Source organism: Symphalangus syndactylus, chromosome 12 (assembly GCF_028878055.3).
Source record: "Symphalangus syndactylus isolate Jambi chromosome 12, NHGRI_mSymSyn1-v2.1_pri, whole genome shotgun sequence".
Lineage (NCBI taxonomy): Eukaryota > Metazoa > Chordata > Mammalia > Primates > Hylobatidae > Symphalangus > Symphalangus syndactylus.
This window is the reverse complement of record NC_072441.2, coordinates 45,410,940-45,434,913: the sequence shown is the minus strand read 5'-3', so window position 1 is coordinate 45,434,913 and position 23,974 is coordinate 45,410,940. Positions and strand designations below refer to the sequence as shown.

General features: G+C 40.8%; 1 protein-coding gene across 5 annotated transcripts in view; it reads left to right on the top strand.

The window, feature by feature from the left end:
- Positions 1–23,974, top strand: part of TGFBR3 (transforming growth factor beta receptor 3) — a 210,694-nt gene that overhangs the window by 115,407 nt on the left and 71,313 nt on the right. For all 5 annotated transcript variants that reach the window (XM_063625478.1, XM_063625482.1, XM_063625483.1 and 2 more), the window contains one exon: positions 15,366–15,503. In XM_063625478.1, the coding sequence (XP_063481548.1) occupies positions 15,366–15,503 (138 nt within the window). The remainder of the gene's footprint in view (positions 1–15,365; positions 15,504–23,974) is intronic.

Here is a 23,974-nt window from a genome sequence, read left to right as displayed (position 1 = left end):
CGCCTTTTAATTGAGTACACAAATCATTTTAGTGTGACATGGCATTTATGAAATTGATAATTCAGTCACATCAACTCATTTATTGAGATACATTCATTTCTAGAGATCTTTTGTTTTTTGAGATGGAGTCTTGCTCTGTTGCCCGGACTCGGGTGCAGTGGCGTGATCTCGGCTCACTGCAGCCTCTGCCTCCTGCATTCATGCAATTCTCCCTGCCTCAGCCTCCTGATTAGCTGGGATTACAGGCGCCTGCCACCAAGCCCAGCTAATTTTTGTATTTTTTAGTAGAGATGGGGTTTCACCATATTGGCCAGGCTGGTCTTGAACTCCTGACTTCAGGTGATCTGCCTGCCTTGGCCTCCCAAATTGCTGGGATAATGCTCATGAGCCACCGTGCCTGGCCTAGAGATCTGTCTTGAAGACTTTTACTGACTCTATTAGTTGCTGAAAGAACCATAGGCTCTAGATTTATAGGTGGCCATAGAGATAGAGTCTAACCTTTTCATTTATGGAGAGACTGAAGGCCAAAGTAAGATAAGCAAAAAAAAAAAAAAATCATTTGTTTATTTATTTTTATTATTTTTAGAGACAGTTTCACTATGTTGGCCAGGCTGGTGTCAAACTCTTGTCCTCAAGTGATCTGTCCGCCTCAGCCTCCCAAAGTGCTGGGATTACAGACCTGAGCTACTGTGCTTGACCCCCTTTTTAAAATGAAAGATATGTCAGGATCTTACATTAGGAGGAAGGCAAAATTGGGGAGCACCGGGGTTTGTGGTTTAGAATGAAAGTTAATTTCCTCTGTTTCTGAGGCAAGGACAATTAACTTTTTTTCTCCTTGAGGGCAAACAACAAATGATTATTTTCTAGAAATCAGACAATCCTATTTTTGTTCTAAAATTTCATGCCAACAGTTTACTTACTTTCTTCTTTGAAAAGAATGAGAGAGATTCTGACCTAAAATTGTCTCAAATGTGTACTGAAGATGCTAATATTGTATTGGTAGATCTTGCCAAGATTTAAGAGGGCATCTCAGAAAGACATTGTACACCATTCTACAATGGTGACTTGTTTTCACCTTAGAGATGATAAAGTACAGGGACAGATAAGAGGCTTAATTCAGCTCATTTCTTACACAGTAGAGAATTATGGATAGGACTTACAGACTTTTGCATAAAATAATGTAACCAGGACCAGAATTACCAGGCCCTGTAAGTTGTTCCTTATGGAAATACTCAAGGCTCCTAGCTCACTTGCTTAATTCATTGATAGTTTATGGTTATACCCCAAACTCAACAAGTGTTTATTGAGGGACTGTGACCTGGGGACAAAGCCAGGGAACAAACTCCTCAAGTCTAGGAGATTTAGGGTTGAGGGCTAAAGTTTGATTTTTCTCATCATGCAAGATATTCCTTGGTAATTCAGCAACAATCTAAAGGTACCCTATAGAAGACTTGGAATGGGATCCTAAACAAAAATGGGGTTTAAAATTGTTATTAGATTTGTGAATGATATGTATTCTTTTGGGCAAGTAAGTCAGGTAATGGAAGTTCACTTAGTGAATCAGTGCAGTAATGTGGTTAACTAAGTGACACTTACTAAGCCAGAAGTTAATGTACTCATTATCTGTCAGGAAGCAAATCATGGTCTATGTCTCTGAAAAGCAAATGATCGTCTTTCATTAACTGGTTAAGCTCGGCTTTCAAGGCTCATTGTGATTTGGCTCCAGTACCCTTTCAACGACATTTTTCTTTATTCTTTTTTATATTTCCTTAGCTCCGTCTGAATTAAGTATTCCTCAGACCCACTCATGCTGCCTCCACTGCCCTCCTCCTTGCCTGGACCCCTTAGATCCACCTTTCCCCATTCACCCTCTGGCCCAGCTGAAGTGCCCCCTTCCTGCTGCCCACAGATGTGTTTATATCTGCCTGGCCCTCTGCCCCCATCAAACTGTGAACTTCTTGAGGGCAGGTATTGTGTCTGACTCACATTTGAAGTCCTTTTATTACTTAGTGGTGCTTCCCAAATATAAGTTTATATGTGCTATTAGTCTTCACGGTTTGTGTAGTATTCATATATTATTTGCATTATTTATCTATTTTTTTTTTTTTTGAGACGGAGTCTTGCTGTGTCGCCCAGGCTGGAGTGCAGTGGCATGATCTCGGCTCACTGCAAGCTCCGCCTCCCAGGTTCATGCTATTCTCCTGCCTCAGCCTCCTGAGTAGCTGGGACTACAGGTGCCTGCCACCACACCTGGCTAATTTTTTTGTATTTTTAGTAGAGACGGGGTTTCACTGTGTTAGCCAAGATGGTCTTGACCTCCTGACCTCGTGATCCATCCACCTCGGCCTCCCAAAGTGCTTACAGGCGTGAGCCACCGTGTCTGGCCCATAATATTTTTCTTAAATCTACTCACTTAAAAAATGACTTTAGCAAAAAAAAAAAAAAAAAAAAAAATGACCTTAGCTTCATCCTCAACTTCCTAAACATGAAATCATATTTTTAATTCCTGTAAAAATATATATACATAAAGTATATCTTAAAACATCCTTGGTATCTTCACACTTTGGGAAGGATTGACTGAGTAAAGTGCTTTACACATAGTAGCCATTCAGTTTCTGAGGAATGAATAGTAAATGCGCAAAACATAACATGAGAACCTCTTTTCCCTGTTAGTTTAGTAACTTCGCGCTTATTAACCTAGAGATAAAATGAGGAGTGTGCGGCTAGAAAAGACTGAACAAGGCTGTAAGCCAAGCCATTCATTCCTGTCTGTGAAGCATTTAGGTGTTAGGTATTACTAATTACCTCTTATGCATTGCAAACTGCTGGGCTAGAGGGGCCTACGGAACAATAAATGTTGTGGATTTCAGAGTCCCTGCTGACTTACTGAGCGTCTGCTGAAACTCCAGAAATTGTGTAAGTGGACCCCTTCCCCACAAAAGATTCAGAAAGCAGTGCACTATACATGGGACACATCCTAGAGAAAAGGGGTGTGATAAGTATGTGCACACATCACGTGGTTGTAGTTGTATTTCTCAGTGTTCCTGTTTGGGGCAGTTTAAGTTACAGATTTGTCACTACCCCTAAGTGTTTTTTAGGAATGCACTGTGTACTGCCAATGTAACAGAGGTCTGAGGGATTTTTCTATAAATTTACTAATGGGAATTGTATATTTTTTAACCTAATTTTTGAGGATATTGTAGGATTACTCAGGTAGACCAATTTGTTTCTTTAAAAAGAACAAGTTCTATATATTCAAGCTATAGTTAACATAGTTAATAATTAAATTAATCATACTAATAAATATCGAAGGCTTTTGTAAATCCATGAAGAGATTTCTGTTTTAGTTACTATACTCTATAGTTGCTGCCTCTATAGAGTGCAGAAATAGTATGCTGTAGTTTCTTATTTATTATGTAAACTGTAGTATAGATTTAGGGTAGCAGATCAGAGACTAGAACAGGCGATTTTTTTCATTTGATGTTTAATAAGGTTTAGATAATTTTTTCTTAAATCTGTAGGAATCAGTCTATATAAGTTCAGCATGGGATAAAGGCTATTTAGGGTTTTATGAGAAAAATCACGCACTCTTTTTTTTTTTTTTTTTTTTAATGCAGGGTTGGGATCAACAGTTGTTCTAGCATGGGCAGGGTAACTTGATATAATGGCATACATTTTTACCCTGGTCTGCTCTTACAGCAAATTTGAAATGGTTGTTTTGGAAAATGTGCTATGAATTTCTCTCCAGACCTTTGCACCAGGGCAGGCAGTCCAGCCTAGCAAATCTTTGGCACTTGATGCGCATCTTTCATAACAGAACTTTGATGCTGAGACTCAGTGTCTTGAAATCAGCACAACAAAATGGTGCCTGAGGATCAGTGTTTACTTTGATCATTCTTCAACTTCTGTGCCCCAGCCTTTCACAGAGCACAAATTGCTTTACCAGAGTTATGGTGCTGAAGCCCACGACTGTTTTTGTAGTCTGGTTGCTGTGGTGATCCTTAGCCTTCCATGAAACTCCCATCTCTAGGGAAATAGAAACCTTTGCAGCTGTCTCGGCCTTTTTGGTTTTGTATCTGGTGGAGGTCTTCACCGAGCTTGTTCAAGCCTGAGAGTGATCGGTTTGTGTCAGAGTAAAATACACACATGGAAACAGGGCATCCCCTTCAGAATGTGTTGTATTTAAAAAAAAGAAAAAACCGCTCCCTTATCCTTCTCTCCAATCGTATGGGGCCTTTGAAGTATCTCCAAGTCTGGCTAGAGTGAAGTGAGCCTTGGGGATGTTGTTGGTCATGATAGTGCTATGAGTAAGCTTTGGGAGCGTGACTGAGGAAGCGGGGTTGCCAGGTGGGGAAGAAAGGGAGTGGGGGCAAAGGGGAAGCTTAACAGGGCTTGTGTGTGCCCAGAGAGAAGTTGGTTTAGGAGGAGAATGTGGGCCGAGTCCAAGCATGCCAGCAGCTTGATGTTTAGAGGACTATGAGGAAACCCGTTTTGACTTGAAGCCTCAATGGAGGATGGCATAGACAAGAGCTTCTTTCCATAGGAACCAAGGGAATGGAGAATAGCAGCTGTGGTTTTAGTGGGTAGAAGTAATAATAGCTAACACTCAGAGAGTGCTTACCAGATGCCAGTCACTGTTCTAAGTGCTTTCGACAAATGACAGATTTAACCCTTTGACCTCTGATGGAATAGATACAGTTATTCTCCCCATGTTACAATTGATGAAACTGATGCGAGTAGAGTCTTAACTTCCTCAAGGGCCTAGTGTGGGTAGGTGGAGAGCTGAGATTCCAACCTAATGCCTGGCTCTGAGTCACTGTTCTTAACCACCAGGTCAAACTGCCTGTAATTTAGAAAGGAAGGCAGAGTGACCCAAAGGATTGGGTTACGGGAGATGTGGCCAACTTAGAAGAAAATGTAGATCTTGGAAGAGATTAAATTATGCTTTAAAATATGTGTGTTGATTCATGTATTAGTCCATTCTCACGTTGCCATAAAGAAATACCCGAGACTGGGTAATTTATAAAGAAAAGAGGTTTAATTGGCTCACGATTCTCCAGGCATTACAGGAAACATAGCAGCTTCTGGGGAGGCCTCAGGAAACTTTCAATCATGGCAGAAGGCGAAGGGAAAGCAGGCACGTCTTACATGGATGGAGCAGGAGGAAGAGAGAGTGAAGGGCAAGGTGCTACACATTTTTAAACAGCCAGATCTTGTGAGAACTCTATCATGAGAACAGCACTAGGGGGATGGTGCTAAACCATTCATGAGAAACTACCCCCATAATCCAGTCACCTCCCATCAGGCCCCACCCCCAACATTGGGGATTACAGTTCAACATGAGATTTGGGTGGGGACACAGATCCAAAACATATCAGTTCCTTCATTCATTCATTCATTCATCACCAAATATTGTAAGTGCCAGATACTGGATGAGGTTCTAAGGTGATAAAAATACAAGTCCCACCCCATGCTCTGAGATAGTTTATATGTACAAAGTTAATACAAGGCAGCAGATTCTGGATGCTGTAAGAGATGGATCAACAGGACATAGGTCAGTAACATCCTCTGGACACAAAGTCTTCTATTTTTTTTTTTTTTTTTTTTGAGATGGAGTTTTGCTCTTGTTGCCTAGGCTGGAGTGCAATGGCATGATCTCGGCTCAACTCAACTTCCGCTTCCTGGGTTTAAGGGATTCTCCTGCCTCAGCCTCCCAAGTAGCTGGGATTACAGGCATGTGCCACCACACCTGGCTAATTTTGTATTTTTAATAGAGATGGGGTTTCTCCATGTTGGCCAGGCTGGTTTTGAACTCCTGACCTCAGGTGATCCTCCTGCCTTGGCCTCCCAAAGTGCTGGGATTACAGGCATGAGTCACTGCACCCAGCCAACACAAAGTCATCTTAAAGAGCATGGCATTTTTTTTTTTCTGTGATCTAATGTGAAAATACAAAACAGTAATTAATGCATTTATCCCTCCTTCGAGAAAGAATTGAGAAGTTACTTTGCTGAGTTTGTATATAGTTTCCAGCAGTAAAATAGTTCCTGCCTCTTACTACTATAGAGCAGCTTCCCATTCTCCTCTATGCCCCAAGGCTAACACCCAAGATTAAAGATGGGGGTGGGTAGGTAGTGGGAGAGACAGACAGACAGGGAGAGACATTCATTCTCCTTCCAGCACTGTCATTTTCTAGCCATATGACTTTGGCAAGAACACCAGTTTCTTTACCTTTAAGATGGGAGTAATTAGATATTATGCAGAGAACTTCCTTTTGATGAGAGCAGCAAATCTCAACAGGAGCCATGGATCTACCTATTGTCTTTCCTTAGGAGATGATGATGATCATGGTTATTACTACTGCTGCCACCGTGATTTTTAACAATAATCCAAGTGCAGTGTTTTTGAATATTCATGTCTTAGTAATTACTCCTCTCTGGATTTCTGATTTCTGCTAGCAAGGTAACACTGTACTCCTAAAGAATTCCTTACCAGCTTCAGGTTAATATACTTTCTAAGATTTACTTTAGCCCAGGGGAATCCAAATGCCATCCTTTGATGCTGAGAGCATCTTAAATTACTACCTGAATACAACTGCATTTTGTGGGGTTTTGTTTGTTTGTTTGTTTGTTTTTGCTGTTACAAATTAACTAACTTTAAGATGCTGCTTAAACAGAAATCCTTATTGAGATCTTACAGCCATAATAGGTTCACTGCCCAACGTGCATGGCAAGTCAATACACTGAGACACCAGGTTGCAGCAGAGACAGAGGTTTAATTGTACAGCTGCTGAACTGGGGGAAAACTCAAATCCATCTCCCACAGGAGTTTGGGGTTGGAGTTTTTAAGGATTTTGGGTGGGCTGAAGTGTGGAGATTGTTGATGGGTCAAAGAGTGCAGGGTAAAGTCATGGGACAGGGAGATGAAGAAACTGTGTTCTCATGCTGATTTGGTGGTTCCTTTGTGGGAGTCTTTAAACTGGTTGGTGTCAGCTGTCCCACTGGAATTCAGGATCTACTCAGGCAACTCTCAGACAAAACCCTTAGGATTCTAACATCAGACATCCTATCTATCTATAGTAGCAATGGGGATGCGAATGGTGAGAATCTAGTGCTATGTGACTTGGTTACAAGAAAGTAGGTCAAAGAGCAGCATGTTAATGCTTAATTATAACTATATTTTCTGTCCAGAATTCTTGTTAACCCAGTGAGGACAGCTTCAATCTCTGACTGCACGTAGCAGGTGGAATGATTACTCCAGTACTCAGATTTTGTGGGAATTGGGTTCCTGCTATGCTTATTTTGTAAATCAGCTTCTAATGATCACTCCAGTGATTCTCTTTATTATGCAGTTTGATACACCACAGTACTGACGCACAGGCCATTCTAACATTCTGTTGTTGGTACAGACATACATGTCAGAATACTGGCTTACTAAACACGTATGTAGCAAAGCTAATTTGAAGCCTATTATAAAATGTAGAAATTAGGCCAGGTATTGTGTGGCTCACACCTGTAATCCCAGCATTTTGAGAGGCTGAGGTGGGAGGATTGCTTGAGACCAGGATTTGAGATCAGCTTGGGCGACATAGCAAGACCCTGTCTCTACCAAAAAAAAGAAAAAAAAATTAGCTGGTTATGGTGGTTTATGCCTGTGGCCATAGCTACTTGGGAGGCCAAGACAGGAGATTGCTTGAGGAGTTGAAGGTTACGGTGAGCTCAGATTGTGCAACTGCACTCCAGCCTGGGTGACAGAGTGAGATCTTGTCTCAAAAAAAGGAGAACTTGAGAGGAAATACATTTGTATAGCACATAGTTATATGGGGCTTTGGTTACATATTAGTGTTAAAACAAAGTGATCTGAATGGATGTATTTATTAAATGTGACAGGGAATATATATATATAAAGCAAACTTTCCCCCCATTTTAATCAATGTGCAAATATTGAGTTTCTTCAGTTTGTCTAAAATTTTAATTTCTAACCATTCTAACACACTTAATTGCCTACATGCAAAACCATGTAAAATATACCCTAAAAGATAGTGGAATATTTGCTCAAAATATTTTACCTTTGTTATCTATCCCTAAGGAAGAAAACACATTCCAAAGGGTTTTTACATTTTACGTGTTTTTATTTGCGTAACTGTTTAAGATAACAAACATTTTCTATGTTCTTTGCCTTGTATGGTTCCTACGGACGACCCGAGTGCCATTCTGCGCTGTCTTACACACAGAGAGGATGACGATCAGGGTGGCTTGTCTCACAAAGCCTGGGAGTGGCCTTGGCATCCTGTCCAGCATACCTTCCAGGAAGCATCCCCGTCATTTGTTTCAGTAGCTGGAATCTGCTTTTCTTGACTGTGTGTTAATGTTCTGTTTACTATGTACACCCCAACCCCCTTTTTCTGGCCAGAAAAACAGGACAATATGACTCTGTAATTATTATTCTAGTCACATTTCATTAATAACTTTTGTTCGTTCCTTCCTTTATTCCTTCTTTCAGAGAACTTGTTGACAGCCTACTAGATGTCCGGCCCTGTGCTAGGCCTAAGGATGCAGAAATGAGTGTGACTCAGTTTCTGCCCTTGAAGAATGACCTGAGGAATTTATACTGTGACAGGGGAGACAAACATCCAAACCAGGGCGTCTGATCTTTTGGCTTCCCTGGGCCACATTGGAAGAATTGTCTCGAGCCACACACGAAGTACACGAACACTAATGAAAACTCATGAACGAAAAAGAAAAAAATTCGCAAAGGAAATCTCATAATGTTTTGAGAAAGTTTACAAATTTGTGTTGGGCCTCATTCAAAGCCATCCTGGGCAGCATGTGGCCGTGGGTTGGACAAGCTTGATCTAAACAGATCATTATAGTGGCAGGCAGAGGCAGAGGTAGAAATGCCAGTGCTGTCTGAGAGAGCTGCAGCTCTGCCTGAGGGAGGGGGAAGGATTTTACTGGAGATGGCATTGTGAGCTGGACCCACGAGTCCATCCAGAGCACTGTGGTGCACTTTACGCCAGAATCCTGCAAGGCCGCAGTGTGTTAGTGACGTATACAGTACCCTATTCACACAACCTTTCTTAATGCCAAAGAATGGTAGAAAAGTGCCTGTCTGTGTCCTCAGACTTGCATCAGTAGTGGCCTGCTGAGGGCACTAGCAGCGTTCCTCCACCGGAACCACCCACACATCAGGGTCTCCATTCTGCCTGCCTCTCTTCCCCGCAGCCGGGGGAGCTGTGGCTGCTCTGGGAAGGAAGGGCCTGGGTCTCTGGAATCTCCTTGCAGCGGCTCCCAGGACCCCTTTAGAAGGTCATGACCTGTAGTTTCATAAATACTTCTCTGTTTATATGAGCTCTTGCCCCTCAACCCCCAACCCAAATTTAGTTCCCAGTATTTTTCCAGGGCATACAAAATATGGAGCAGAGCTTATTTCTGCATCCCATTTCAGACTTTCATTTTAGGTTTTTTTTTTCTTTTTTTGTCTCTTTTGTGGTTATATTAGATGATTTTCAGAGGCTCTCAGGGAATCCTGAATCATGTCCTTGTTGTGGGGAGGGGAGATTCGTTTTGAAATGGACTGACAGTGTCCCCCTCAGCACATTAAGTGGTTTCAAGACAAAACCATTGGGAAAGAGCTTAATACCATTTGACCAAGGAGAATGGTTAGTTGAGTGCCCCAGGTCAGGATGGGGACCCTGGGTGTGTGTGTGGGGGAATGTGCGTGTATGTCAAGATTTCTTGAATTCAGCACCAACTGATTAATATTCCTCTAGAAATTCAGAGAAATATAAAAATAAAAAGGAAAAATTTAAAAGCTCCAAACCCAGTTCTCTAAAAATATTTTGAGGGAATCTTTTTATACCAATTCCCAAATGGTGAAGGACAAGCAACGGTGAATAAAATATCAGCTGTAGGGGTTCCTTAGACCAGAATATACTTTAAATACTGCAGCAGCAACTACATAAATACTGTTCCCACCCCTAGCAGTCAGTTGCACATTTTAGATCCATCTGGGGTCAGGTTTGAGTTCCTAAAAGTCATATTGCCCAAATATCAGTGAAATTTGAGTTCAGTGGTGGGACCCTAGTGTCCTGAAATAGGTTTGTGCCTTTCCATTTGTGCATGCAAATTGTGGGTGCTGGGAGACCCAGATTCAGGATGTTTTCAGTTACTACTAACATTGTTGCCAAGTGGGATGTCTCCTTACCCCCAAAGAGGGGACAGATGATGGCTATATACAGACCAGCATGTGATTTTATGGGTCTTGGTTGTAGGCACGCTGTTGGAGTTCTTTTCTTATCTTAGTGTAAACTGATTATTGAATCATGCATTTCAGAGAATTATTTGGTCTGGTTTTAGATAATAAGAGTCTCCCTGGTAGTGTTTTGGATGACTTCATTGCTTCACAGGTCCACAGGGGCTGTTCTAAGAATCAGAAATGTTGAAACGGACCTCACTAACACATTAGCAAAATTGCACAGCTGTTAGACTAGCATATCAGTTGCCTTGCTCACTTTGCTTTTTCGTTTGTTTTAATGAACCCCAAGAAGTAGGGGGTGTAACTAATTCATATTCTGAAATCTCTATGGTAGAAATGCCTTGCATCTATATTATGAATCTTGGGAAATTGAAAACAATTTTCATAAGGAATCTTTCCATAAAGCAAGTAGAGTTTCCCCCTCTTCCTGTAATTCATTTTCATGAAGTAATTTACAGATTTTGAGACAATAGATAGTTTTTGCTTATCAACTATAATCTTTGGAGAACCGAGAAGCCTTCACTATAACAAGGTCCAGAAAAGATTGTCCTTGTTATTTTCTGCTGATAATGTGAGCAAGGATATGCTTCCCAAGTGAGAGATAGGGAGGTGGTCTTTCCACTCAGAGGCTTTGTGCTCCTTAGAGTTGTCCTTGACTTTGGGCAAAGTTGTGTTCAGATTCCCCAGAAAAACACTCAGAAGATCTGCTTTGAATTTCTTTATAAAATTATATGTTTGTTGCATTGCACAGGTAACTGCAGAAGACCTAGTATGAATAGATGTTGTAGAACAGGTTAGACCAATTAACTCTTTTCCATTTAGGGGAAGAATCAGCAATGTATGAGGGATGGTGTTACATAAGGGATGTGGCAGATCAGATTTGCTTGCATTTTCTCACACCACCAGGAATATCGAATATCTAGCACTGTTTGAGACCAGCATGGTTAGAACAGGAACTCTTGGATTAGCCTTCATGGACCAGTTTGTGGTCAAAATATAGGTTTCACGAGAAACTACATGTGAAAGTTTTTTTAGTTCTGAGTCTTCATCTATTAAGTTCTTCTGCTGAAAGGATGACATCTTAAGACCAGCGGTGTAATTTGTAGTTTAATTAGATGGAGCCATTTTGTTACCATTGTTGCCGTTAGAACTTTCTCACTCTTTTACAATGGGGTTCTTAATCTGGGTTAATGGGTGCTTAACGGGGAGTTCATGGGCCCTGCAATGAATGTAGTTCCCTGACATTGTCTGCAAAAGTTTGTGTGATATGGATGTTTTTTGTTTGGTTTGGTTTGGTAAAGAGAGGGTTCATACATGCATTAAGTTCTCAAATGTTCCATGACTCCCAAAGATTTACAAAGAAGCCAGTGGTTTCGAGACTGGTCATTGCTGCTCCTTTGAGCTGCATCCCGTTTGGCTCTACCAGCCGTCACAGCTTGCATGGTCCCAGCGTTCCATTCTTTATTACTTATGAGCCCATAGACAAAGCTGTTAACCTGTATTTTTATGTGTAAATTTGACGTAGGACTGATGGTCAACTCTTTAAACTACTGTTTGGATTTCCAGGCTGGGGATTTCTGGATATTCTTTGTATCATTTCTTCATGGGATATTTATTTGCTGCAGTCTGCCTCAGCTCGGCCTTTAGACCACGAGCGCTGGACAGTGTAACCACAAAAAGCTTCAGGATATTCTTACATTTGTAACTGTAGTCTACCCTGAGTTATAATTGATCCTAAGGAGGATTTTCTTTTTCTTTCTTTTCTCTTTTTTTTTTTTTTCTCCCCAGCCTGGGAGAAATTGGGCAACTTAGCCAGGAATTCTTTGAGATATTGCCGTGTGTTCTGTCTACATTTCTGGAAGATTTTATACCATGGTTCTTTTGTTAGTTGTTTTGGTTGTCCTTTATCTTCCCTTCAGCAAGATTTACTCAAGTGGGGGAAGCATAGAAAAGACAGGTTGCTGAGGGATTAGGTGAGCAGGCGCTTGCAGGACTCATTGTCCCTGCCAAATGATCTTTTAAAAAAACTATTGGGTATTTTTCTTTGAATTTCCCAATTGTAGTGTGAATTCTTCTGTGCCAAATGGCTTTTGGGGCTCTGCCTGGACCCCGTGTGCCAGAGTCAGAGATTCATCTTGGCCAGACACTGCCACATATTGAAGAGGGAGCTATTTCCAGGAAAGCTCAGAGAGCTGTGGCTCCTAGAAATCTTTCCTTGATTGTATGAGCCAGGCCTCAGCACTTTTGACCATCTGGAAAATTTTGGACCTGAGCACCAATATCTGTCTCATAGATCTTTTTCTTCTCATTTCATGAGCTTTTATAAAAAATTCTTGTTCATTTGAGATACATACTTATTAGTATTTTGTAGTATATATTTTGACCGAAACTTCTGCGTATCTATGAGCTCTAAGAAGAATTGTATGCCTGAGGACTGCAAAGCAAATCTTCAGAAGAAGGGTTGATGCAGCCCCTGCAGATATACATTACTATTCTTTGCATCATTATGGTACTCAGTAAATAGTCTTGGAATAAATAGAGAAAGCTTTTTGTTTGTTTGTTTTTGTTTTTTTTTTTGAGACGGAGTCTTGCTCTGTCCCCCAGGCTGGAGTGCAGTGGTGCGATCTCGGCTCACTGCAAGCTCCGCCTCCCGGGTTCTGGCCATTCTCCTGCCTCAGCCTCCTGAGTAGCTGGGACTACAGGCGCCCGCCACCACGCCCGGCTAATTTTCTGCATTTTTTTAGTAGAGATGGGGTTTCACCGTGGTCTCGATCTCCTGACCTCGTGATCCGCCCGCCCCGGCCTCCCAAAGTGCTGGGATTACAAGCGTGAGCCACCGCGCCTGGCCTGTTAAATAGAGAAACCTTTTACTGACACATGCTATTAGTGAAAGAGTGTTGCTTTGCAGTTTTCAGGTACTCTGGAACAAATGATGATTTCATCCCTCCTTCATTCTCCCTAGTGTGTGTGTGTCTCTTTGTTCAGTACAGTTTGAATCTTTGCTTCTGCTATTTCTATAGCATCTCTTCTTCTCAGTGACTATCAATCTGTTTATTTCTAGATGCAGACAGCATCTCCAAAGTGTGCTGTGAGGTAGAGTCTTTACAACCAAGGAGCACATTACTTGATATCACTGTAGCTGTACTTGACATCACTGTTCATCTAGTACTTTGATTTAGCACTATGCTTATGCCAAATATAAAGATGATCCCAGCTGTGTGCAGAAATAGCTCATGACGGTTGGAGTGTTGCTTATTTTTGTATTTTTTTGCAAATTAGCCAGCTAAATTCCTTTGAAACTTTTTTTCCCCGTTAGGTAACATATAAATATATGAATTTGTTGTGATAAGTCAATATTTATTGTGTATGTTTACTTCCCGGCCTTTTGGCTAAGATCAAGTGTATTATTGTGTCTATGTTAAGCACAGTTTTTTGTTTGTTTTTGAAACAGAGTCTCACTCGGTAGCCCAGGCTGGAGTGCAGTGGCACAATCTGGGCTTAGTGCAACCTCCACTTCCTGGGTTCAAGCGATTCTTGTGTCTCAGCCACCTGAGTATCAGGTGCCTGCTACCACGCCCGGCTAATTTATTTTTGTATTTTTAGTAGAGATGGGTTTTTTCCATGTTGGCCAGGCTGGTCTCAAACTCCTGGCGTACAGTCCATTTTGGAAATTAAGATGTGCATTCTCAAGCTAGTGAGCAAGGTGATGCAATTTATTCATAGAATATTTTTGTGGCACTGAAAAGCAGAGAATTAAAACATTATTTTGACATTTGCTGAGTGCTTACCATGTGCTAAAGCCTGGGTTTTGAAAGATAATGAAAGTTTACTGTCTTATTTATCAATGACCTGAGAGTATACTATGATAAGTGACATTGGTCATAAGTGGTCCCTACAAAAAAAGGTAGAAGTATGTTGAGATCACAGTGGGCTGGCAGCCATTGGGAAAATGTGAAATAGTCCAGCATTTAGTGCTGTATCCCTGGTGGTTGTACAGACTCAGATCGTGGATCTAGAGCATGTCATCCTCATGAGGATTCTAGCTGAGATGTACTGTTATTCCCAGTGCATCATTCAGTCTGTGTCTTTCTAGCCTAAGTCCTTTTTTGTCCTGTCCCTCCCTTATTACTTTATGGTTATCTTTGATGAGTTCACTCTGTTTAAATATGTGATTCTTGGGTCTTGCCTCCCTGCTCTGTATGGAAAGCCAGTATGAGACAGACTGTATGAAAGTATCTAGTCAATATTTCCTTATATATCCCTTTGTTCTCCTATGTTCATGTTGTCCTGGGCTCATGTGTGCCAAGAGGACTTTGTTGAGTCCATGGTTTGCAGCTCTAGTCACAGGTGCTTTCTGGTGATGTTAATGACAACAGTGGTGACCTGCAATAGTCCTTGATCTGCTGTCAAAATTGGCTATAGTTTTTGTATCCATCCCATGGTTTTCTTCCCTGTTTTTTTTTTTTTTTTTTTTTTTTGACAGGGGCTGTATACAATCACTCTTTATTCTGTGTGTCCTCTGTGCTTCATTTCTTTGGAAAAGCCCTTCAAGCTAAAAGCTGAGACAACGAAAGCCCTGGCAGCCTCCCTTGGCAGCTGCTTTCTCTCAGCTTTCGGCACTTTTCTTTGGCAGAACCCATTTCACTTTATAGAGGTTGGAGCTTACCTGGAGGAGAAGAAAGTCATTTCTCTGGAGATCCAGAGGGATGACCCCACCCCCAGGGGATTTTGTTTTCCAATTTTCACCTTAGTCATTTGACCTAAAGCTTAAAGCAGGCCTAAGGGAAGGTAACTTTTATTCCACCTTGCTGACTTTTCGAAAGAAAAAAATGTGTTCTGTTTATTTGTTCTTTGACAGGGAGCTAAATCATGCTTTGGTTGAGATTAGTGTGGTTGACCCATATCAAACAGCCATTTTGTAGTTAAAAATGGTCAAATATTGGCAATATCATCTGGTTCAACTTAATGTATCTTATTTATAGAATCTGAGCTAGATTATAGCTTGTTTCTGTTGATAGTGGGTTGCAAAAAAGTATTCCAGAGGCTGCTCTGAGTGATTTTCATGGAAAGCCAGGGCTAAGATTTCTACCCTCTTTCTGTTGCTTCCTAGGTCACACTTCACCTGAATCCCATCTCCTCAGTCCACATCCACCACAAGCCTGTCGTGTTCCTGCTCAACTCCCCACACCCCCTGGTGTGGCATCTGAAGACAGAGAGACTTGCCACTGGGGTCTCCAGACTGTTTTTGGTAAGTGCTTAAACCTCCCCCAAACTGATCCTTAGCACAAGGATATAATGATCCTTAAACTTTGCCAAACTTTTAATAAAGACTTACTTTCATTGAAATAATGCCAGAGTCCAAAGAGTGCTAAATTTCGAGGATGTGCTTAGTGATATTTGGATGATGACATAGATAAGCATTCACAGAAAGCAGACACACCCGCCCATCTTCTGTGGGCAGAGGCTGGGGTCTAGTGCGCACATTAGAGCAGGACCTGTCGTCATACTCTGTGTGGCCTGAGCTCTGGTTTCAGCTCTGAAACCCCCCTTGTGGCATCAGGAGCCCTGTAAATATTGTAACTGGCTACCGGCTGTGTGGTCCCTGACCACAAAATAAATATGCACGGACCCATACTATTTGTATATAACACAGGCCTAATTCCTGATATGAGGATCTGTTTGTTGAGAAAGTGACACAGTGAGCTCCAAAATGAAGTCATTTGTATTTTATTAAAAAAACAAGCTGGAACCCAGCTCTTGTGGAAAGATCCAAATATTACCTACTATTTGTAAATCATGTCCCTTTGAGTTTGCCAGAACATTCAAGTGTGCTAGTTGTGGAGAAATAGATGGGTTGTTTGGATGGAATTTTTTTGGTATGATATCATGTCTGATGATGAGCAACACTGCAACTTGGTAGTGGTAATTCACATTGTCTATTGCGAGAGCTGCAGGCTAATGTCCTAACTGCAGCGCCTGAGGCCTTAAACCTCTCTTGCCCACAAGCATCCAAAACAAGTGGAGTCCCCAGTTAATAGTTTTCCTCTTGCCTCATGAATAAACTTTGCCCAGTTAATGACTCTCAATCCAGATCTGTAGTTTCTTTCCCCTGGATTTGAAGAGTACTTCTAAAAACTCAAAGGCTCTTGTTGAATAATGTAAGAATCCATAGTCAATACAATTATTATAATAAGTACATTCTTATTATAATAAGAATAAAAGAGAGAAAAGGAAAAGCTCATCTTTATAGTAAAATGCCGACTAGTAAATATAGAAGGAGTAAAGGAGTTAGAAAATGATCATTTTGCAACCATCATAATAAAAGTTGACCAGGCAAGAATTATCAACAGATGCTAAATCTAGCAGAGATGGAGGGAGTTGAGGAAATAGTATATTTAGATATTCTTAAAATATCTTTTATACAAATTACTTATTAATTACACATAAAAAATCATAACTGTATACCTTGAGGATATCCCATGATACCTTAACCAAGTGATTAAAATTGATATCAGCAACTATGGACGCTGTGTACCTATAAATGAGAGAGAACACAGCATCACTTTTGTAGTATTTTTGCCAGAAATGCATAGAACCTGAATCTAATCATGAAGAAACGCTGACAAAACCAAATTGAATGATGTTCTATAAGATAACTGGCCTGTAATCTTCAAAAGTGTCAGTCATGAAAGACAGAAAGGCTGGGGAGCCATTCCAGATTAAAGGAGACAAAAAGACAAGACGCATGTGATCCTGAGCTGGATCCTGTTGGGTAGGGAGTGGGGCAGCTGCTATAAAAGACATTAGGGGGACAGTGGATTGTATTTTATATAAATAAATTATAACTGAGCCTATAGATTAAAATATATCAATGTTATATTCCTTGAATTTGATAATTATGTTGTTTTTATGTAAGAATATCCTTAGGAAACATACTTAATACTCTTTAAGGTTAAGGGCTGAAAGGTCAGATCATTCAGGAAAAAAACATGTTGTATAGAGAGAAGAATAAAGCAAATGTGGCAAGATTTTAAAAACTGATGAATCTAGTTAAAGGGTCTACTAGAGTCCTTTGTACTAGCAACTTTGCTGTAAATTTAAATTAATTTCAAAAGAAAACATTTAAACTCGAAAGGTACATTTACAAGGTGGGTATTACGATAACTTTATTGTAGCCTTTTCTGAGAATTGCAACTCTTATTCTATATTAAAAAGGCCAAAATCAAAAATTAGTAATTAGTTGTTATTACTAGCACATTTATTTAGCACTTAGGATATTTCAGGTCACTAAATGCTCTAATACTTTAATTCTCACAATAACCTTCTACAGTACGGTAATGTAGATCCCTTCTTATAGATGAAGAACTAGGATTTAGAGAAGTTAATTAGTGGCCCAAATCACATGGCTAGTTACTTGGAGAGTTGGTACTCAAACCTAGATGGGACCTATCCTACAAGCTGTTATGCTAAACTGTCTGCCTTCGTACTCATAATCACTGTCAGTCTCCTCTAATTAAAGTTACTTGTGATAGTAATACTAATGGCTCTGATCATAAAGTCATATGCACATTTAGCCCTCATACTGTAGAGCTATACTGTTCAACACTGTAGGAAATAGCTGTGCATGGCTACTTAAATTACAGTTCTTCAGTCCTGCTTAGCCACATTTCAGGTGCTTAGTAGCTACGTGAGGCTAGTGGCTACCACAGTGGGCGGGTTATGGAGACATTATGAGCAAAGGCAGTGCATGTCCTGGTTTGGATCCAAGCAGTGACCTTGGGCAAATTAATTTCTCTAAGCCGGATTTTTCTCAGGCCCTCCATCATAGGGCTGTTATCTTGAGTAAGTGAGATCATGTATGAAATGTTTGTAGACATCACCTGCCGTTGCTGCTCTTATTTATTTCTAGTCACAGTAAAGAGCATGTGGGACGGGTGTTGAATTTGCATCTGTAATTATGAAATATCTAGTTTGGCTGGCCCCAGATTGAAAGGGGTTCTGTTTCTCTGGGCTATAGGCCCAAATGGAAAGTGTGGGCTACGTATGTCATAGTTGTACTTACCGCTGCCTGGATTCTTTCTTCGGTCTGGCAGTCCATGGGTTTTGAGGGAAAGTGTCTTATTCTTAGTTATTAATTTGCTTTAATTTTGTTTAAAATCTGTAAAAAACTGCTTCTTGGTCATCAGTTTAGACACTAACAATGAAAGAAGGTGGCCGCTTTAGTAAACAATTGAATATCAACCCCATTTGGATCAATCCCATATAAGGAGATTGCAGATCAAGTAATGAGCCTAAAATTACCAACACGTGGGAGGCAGCATCAGGAGAAGTCAAGGATTTAAATTCCAGGACACCTGAACTCTACTTTGTTGTCCAGCAGGCTTCCTTTAGGGAAAATGGTTTTTTTTCCCCGTCTGCACATTTCTTCATGGCCTGGAAGGGACGATGGAACATCTGTTGTTCATTCACGTTCTCACATCAGCACACAACGAGTGATGCAAGTCGTTGCACAAGCTGGGCCACTCTCCTTGGGCAGGCTTTTCCCTTCCTCTCTGTGGCCTGAAATGAATTTTAGTGTCTGCTCATCTCCTTGACAGCCTTTGCCACAGAGGGTCGGGTGATCAATAGAAATCCAGTAGTGTGTTCTCTTTATCCGTTTATATAGTTAAGAGTTAAAGTTTGGGGATAAGATAACTAAATTATTTTACATAAAGTATTCATCAAACACTTCAGAGGGCCCACGGGATCTCTGGAAACTCAGGCTTCACCGTTTTCATCACTATCTTCTCCGAGGTTACCCAGGGAGCCTAAAAGAGCTGTGGAAAGCGAATGGGTCTCCTGACTCTCAGTCCATGACACATGTATCCTTGCCTGTTTCCTGATATGCTGCTGGAGGGTTTGCATTTCTGTCTCAGAGCTGTCTACTGTGTACGTAGAGTTACAAAACTTTTAACTGTTTTTTTTTTTTTAATAGGATGATGAGAAAAGTTCGAGTAATAGCATCTACTCACTTATCAGGGTGACCTTTTTATTTAAATGGACATGTCTGTGTTGTTATGACTGCCCAAATTAAAAAAGGAAAACTTTCATAATTAGTTAGGAGGGCCTTATGTTACCCGGAACATCGCAGCCACCCATGAGGGTGACTAAAAACATACTTTAATACTGGTAATAAAGGCATCTGTCTTTTTCTGTCAAATCATCTCAGTCCTTCTCACCACCTCACAGCACAGGCAAGAAGGGAGCATGTCAGGCAGGGAGAAAGTGGGATTTAGTTTTCTCTGCAGGTGCAGCTCCTTTATCTGGGTATTCTGGTTACCTAGGAAATATGAGTGGGATGAAGAGTGATGCTTTCAGGCTGAGTTTCAAGTAGCGAATCTTCGAGTGTGAGTCACACACACACACACGTGATGAAGTTGTCGTAATCTTATAGTTTTCCTTTTGCAGGGTGTATGGGTGGCCCAGAGAACAATCAGAAATAAAAATCATCTTACCCTCTCAGTGTGCCATGTTGAAACTGCGAATAATCTCTTAGAAGGATCACATAAGCCTGTTTTTATTTATGCATTCATTTCTACACTGAAAAAAAAAGTAAGATAACTTAACTGGGTGATGATGCCTGCACCTTCAACCTGAATTCGCTAAAATGATTGAGGAGAGCCACAATCTGAAGTTGTCTTTAAGGACATACTACAATTTAAATACACGGTTTCTAGAGAAAAGACACAAATGGCCAAAAAACACATGAAAAGATGCTCAATATCATGAGTCATTAGGGACATGCTAATGAAAACCTCAGTAAGATGCCACTTCACACTAGGATGGCTATAATAAAAAAGGTGATAACAAGGGTTGTGAAAGCTGTAGGGAAATTGGAACACGCATACATTGCTGGTAGGAATGTAAAATGGTTCTGTGGAAAACAATTGAGCAAAACACGTGTCCCCGAGAACTTGTCCACAAATGTCCAAAGCATCATTATTCACAGTAACCAAAAAGTGGAAACAACCCAAATGTCTATCAACAGATGAATGGATGAAAACAGTGCTATATCCATACAATGGAATATTACTTAGCCATAAAAAGGATTGAAGTTCTGATACATACCACAACATAGATGGGTCTTGAAAACATTATACTAAGTGAAAGAAGCCAGATGCTAATGGTCACAAATTGTATGATTCCAATTTATATAAAATGTCCAGAATGGGCAAATCTGTAGAAACAGAAAGTAGATTAGTAATTGCCAGGGGCTGATGGGAGGGGAAAATGGGGAATGACTACTAATGATATGAGATTTCTTTTGGAAGGTGATAAAAATGTTCTGTAATTACATAGTGGTGAATATACCACACCTTGTGAATATACACAGAAACACTGAATTGTACAGTTTAAAAGGCTGGATATTATGGTATGTGAACTGTATTTCATAAAACTGGTAAGAAAACCTTGCTGCAGCACTTTTTTTTTTTTTTTTGAGGACAGAGTCTCACTCCATTACTCAGGCTGGAGTGCAGTGGTGCAAACATGCCTCACTCTAGCCTCAACCTTCTGGGCTCAAGCGATCCTCTTGCCTCAGCCTCCTGAGTAGCTGGGACTACAGGTGCATGCCAATATGACCAGCAGATTTTTTTTGGTATTTTTTGTAGAGATAGGGTTTTGCCATATTGTCCAGGCTAATCTCAAACTCCTGGTCTCAAGTGATGCACCCACTTTGGCCTCCCAAAGTGCTGGGTTTATAGGCATGAGCCACAGTGCTGGGCATGAACTAGGTTTTTTAAATGTATCTTTTTACTTTATTCCATGTACCTGATTTTTTTTCTTTTTTTTTTCTTTTGAGAGAGGGTCTGGCTCAGTAGCCCAAGCTAGAGTTCAGTGACATGATCTCGGCTCACTGTAACCTCTGCTGCCTGGGTTCAAGCCATCCTCTCACCTCAGCCTCCTGAGTAGCTGGGACTACAGGCATGCACCCCCACACCCAGCTAATTTTTGACTTTTTTTTTTTTGTAAAGATGGGGTTTCACTTTGTTGCCCAGGCTGGCCTTAAACTCTTGGGCTGAAGCCGTCCACCTGCCTTGACCTCCCAAAGTACTGGGATTACAGGTGTGAGCCACTATGCCTGGCCTCTAATTTTTTTTTTTTTTAATCTTGCTTTATTTGTATTCCAAACTTGAGCATTCTCTCCTGCAAGGTCTGTAGACTTGGAGCCCTAGGACAAGCAGACGTTTTCAAGATGAGACCCTAGTGCCTGGCTTTTAATAACCTAAAATACCTAGTCCAGAGGCCATGGCCAGCTTACTTATGTCAGGCTTAGTCACTTTGCATGCTCGTGAGGAAAAAAGGGTATCTAAGATTAGAAGTTTCAAGAAATAAGCAGCTTCTTCCAACCTCATTCACTCTCAATATTACTGTGCTGTAATCTATTTTTTTCTAGCCATTTATCATTAAAATCAGAGAGCAAATGTATGTGAATGTGTGTATGTTTGAGTGGGGGATGGGGCATAGAAGGGGATTTTGGTCTTTGAGGTACAATTGCCAGAGCTGGCATATAAAAATAGAGGATGCCCAATTAAAGTTGAATTTCAGATAAATAACAAATCATTTTGTTAGTGTGCCCGTGCGGTATTTGGGACATAACATATACTAAAAAAGTATTCATTGTTTACCTGAAATTCAACTTTAAGTGGGTGTCCTGTACTTTATCCGGCAGCTCTACTGGGAGGTAATTCAGGTTTTTGTTTCCAGTTAACACCCTGGCCTGGGTGTTAGGAGGCCTGAGTACTAGTCTTGGCTCTGCCACTAACTAGTTATACATCATCGAGAAAAAAATCACTTAACTACTCAGGCCTCGTTTCCTCATTTCTAAAATGAGGGGATTGTACTAGCTCATCTCCAAAGTTCCTCCCAGCTTTTAAACTCTGTGATTGTTTGATAGTACGACTGCTAGATATTATATCCCAATTTAATTTGGAACAGAAACTGGCAAATTGAGCATTGCCTCTTCAGCAAATCCAAGTAAATATCAAGGCAGGGCAGTTGCAATAAATGACAGAAACTAAACTCTATGCTATTAGCTTTGGATTAAAACAAATCAAAACTTAATTCTAATGTAAAATGTAAATTAATAAATTTAAAACCAGTTTTGTGTTTTCAAGAAGTGGAGAGGGATGGGTGAAGAAGCTGGAGCTGCCAACATCTAGTTTATTCCTTTTGCTTAAACTAGAGGCATTAAAAAAAAAAAAAAAAGGTCCAAATATTTTGGGCCTCTGCCACCAAACCACAGGCAGTTCTCTGGTCTGCACTGGAGTTTGGATTACTGACAAGACTCAGTGAAAAACAAGTGCTATTTGTTTTCCTGTGCCTAGTATTTAACTGGAAATCAGAAGGCTAAATTTCCAATCAGTTGCTAAATAGCCCCAGATGTGTGCTCAGTGTAGCACTAGGAAGGGACATGCACAGCCCATACCACCGCACATGTCCAGCTGTTACCTTTTCATGAAGCCAAGTGATGTGTAACTGAGGGTTGTAGTGTCTGTCCAAAAATGCCCTAAGAATAACTCAGACATTCAAGTTTGCTTGTGGAGAAGGGAACTTTTTTTAAAAAAAAAATTCTGTATTCTATTGTGTTACATTAAAAAATCTGGAAATAATTTTTTTCTTTGCTAATTTCCTTCTTTCCCTTCTTTGGCAGTTCCCCCACCCCCATGTTTAGAAAAAAACACAGAATTAGCATACCGGGTATGATGGTTTGTATGTACTTGTTCATTCATCCAACACACATTTTTTAGTGCCTGACTGTGAACTGTGCTAGCTGTGGAGGATCTAGGGAAAACTGGGGTGAATTGCCTGTCCTCAGGGAGCTTCCCATTATGTGGGAGAGCTGGTTGAAAAATTGGGAATTGCAGTTTAGTGTGCTAAGTACTATTACACTAAATAATAGTGAAAATTGGAGAAGATGAGAATAGTAGAAATTGGAGAAAATGAGAATTCTCTTCTTCCGAATGCAATCAGGGCAGTTTCCTGCATGAGGTTGGCTCTGGAGAACAGCATGTGGCAGATGGGTCAGGGTTGCAGACACAAACACAGCTCTTGGCTCGGCCAGAAGCATTACCCCTGTATTCCAGGGACCCGGATATACCAGTTTGTGTTTTGCAGTGAGGTCTTTCCCCAGATAAATTCTCTCTTGAAGGCAGATTAAATAACTAAATGTTTCAAGATTGCTGGTGGTTCTTCTTCTTTTTTTAAATGTCTCTTGTGGAATGACTCATTGTGTCCTGTGGGATATTCCAAGTGGTTGTGTACCATGCATTTTTATTCCGGAGTCTGCCCATCTGTTGGTTTTGTGGCTTGTCCTTAAAAGCCTTAATTATATGGGTCTTGATCCTCTCATGAACTAGGGTCAGTCAACTACCCTAGTTCAAACAACTCATTCCTGTTTCCTAGGAATGAGTTTTTGGCCCTATTGTGGCCATTGAGCTCTTCCTAAATGTCACTATGGCAATTAGAACGTTGGAAAGAGCCCAGTTTCAACTGGTAAACCTGGTCCAGAAGGGGTTTTTGAAAGACTCCTTGGGATTTATTCTAACTTGCTAGGTTAAGGCTGGTGAATGTTGTGAGTGAGTGAATGGCCTGTGGCCCCTGGGAGATTTGCCTGGGTGTATTTTTCCTGAGGAAGACATACTGTCCGGGAGGGTTCACGCAAGTGTAGACTTTTCCTGG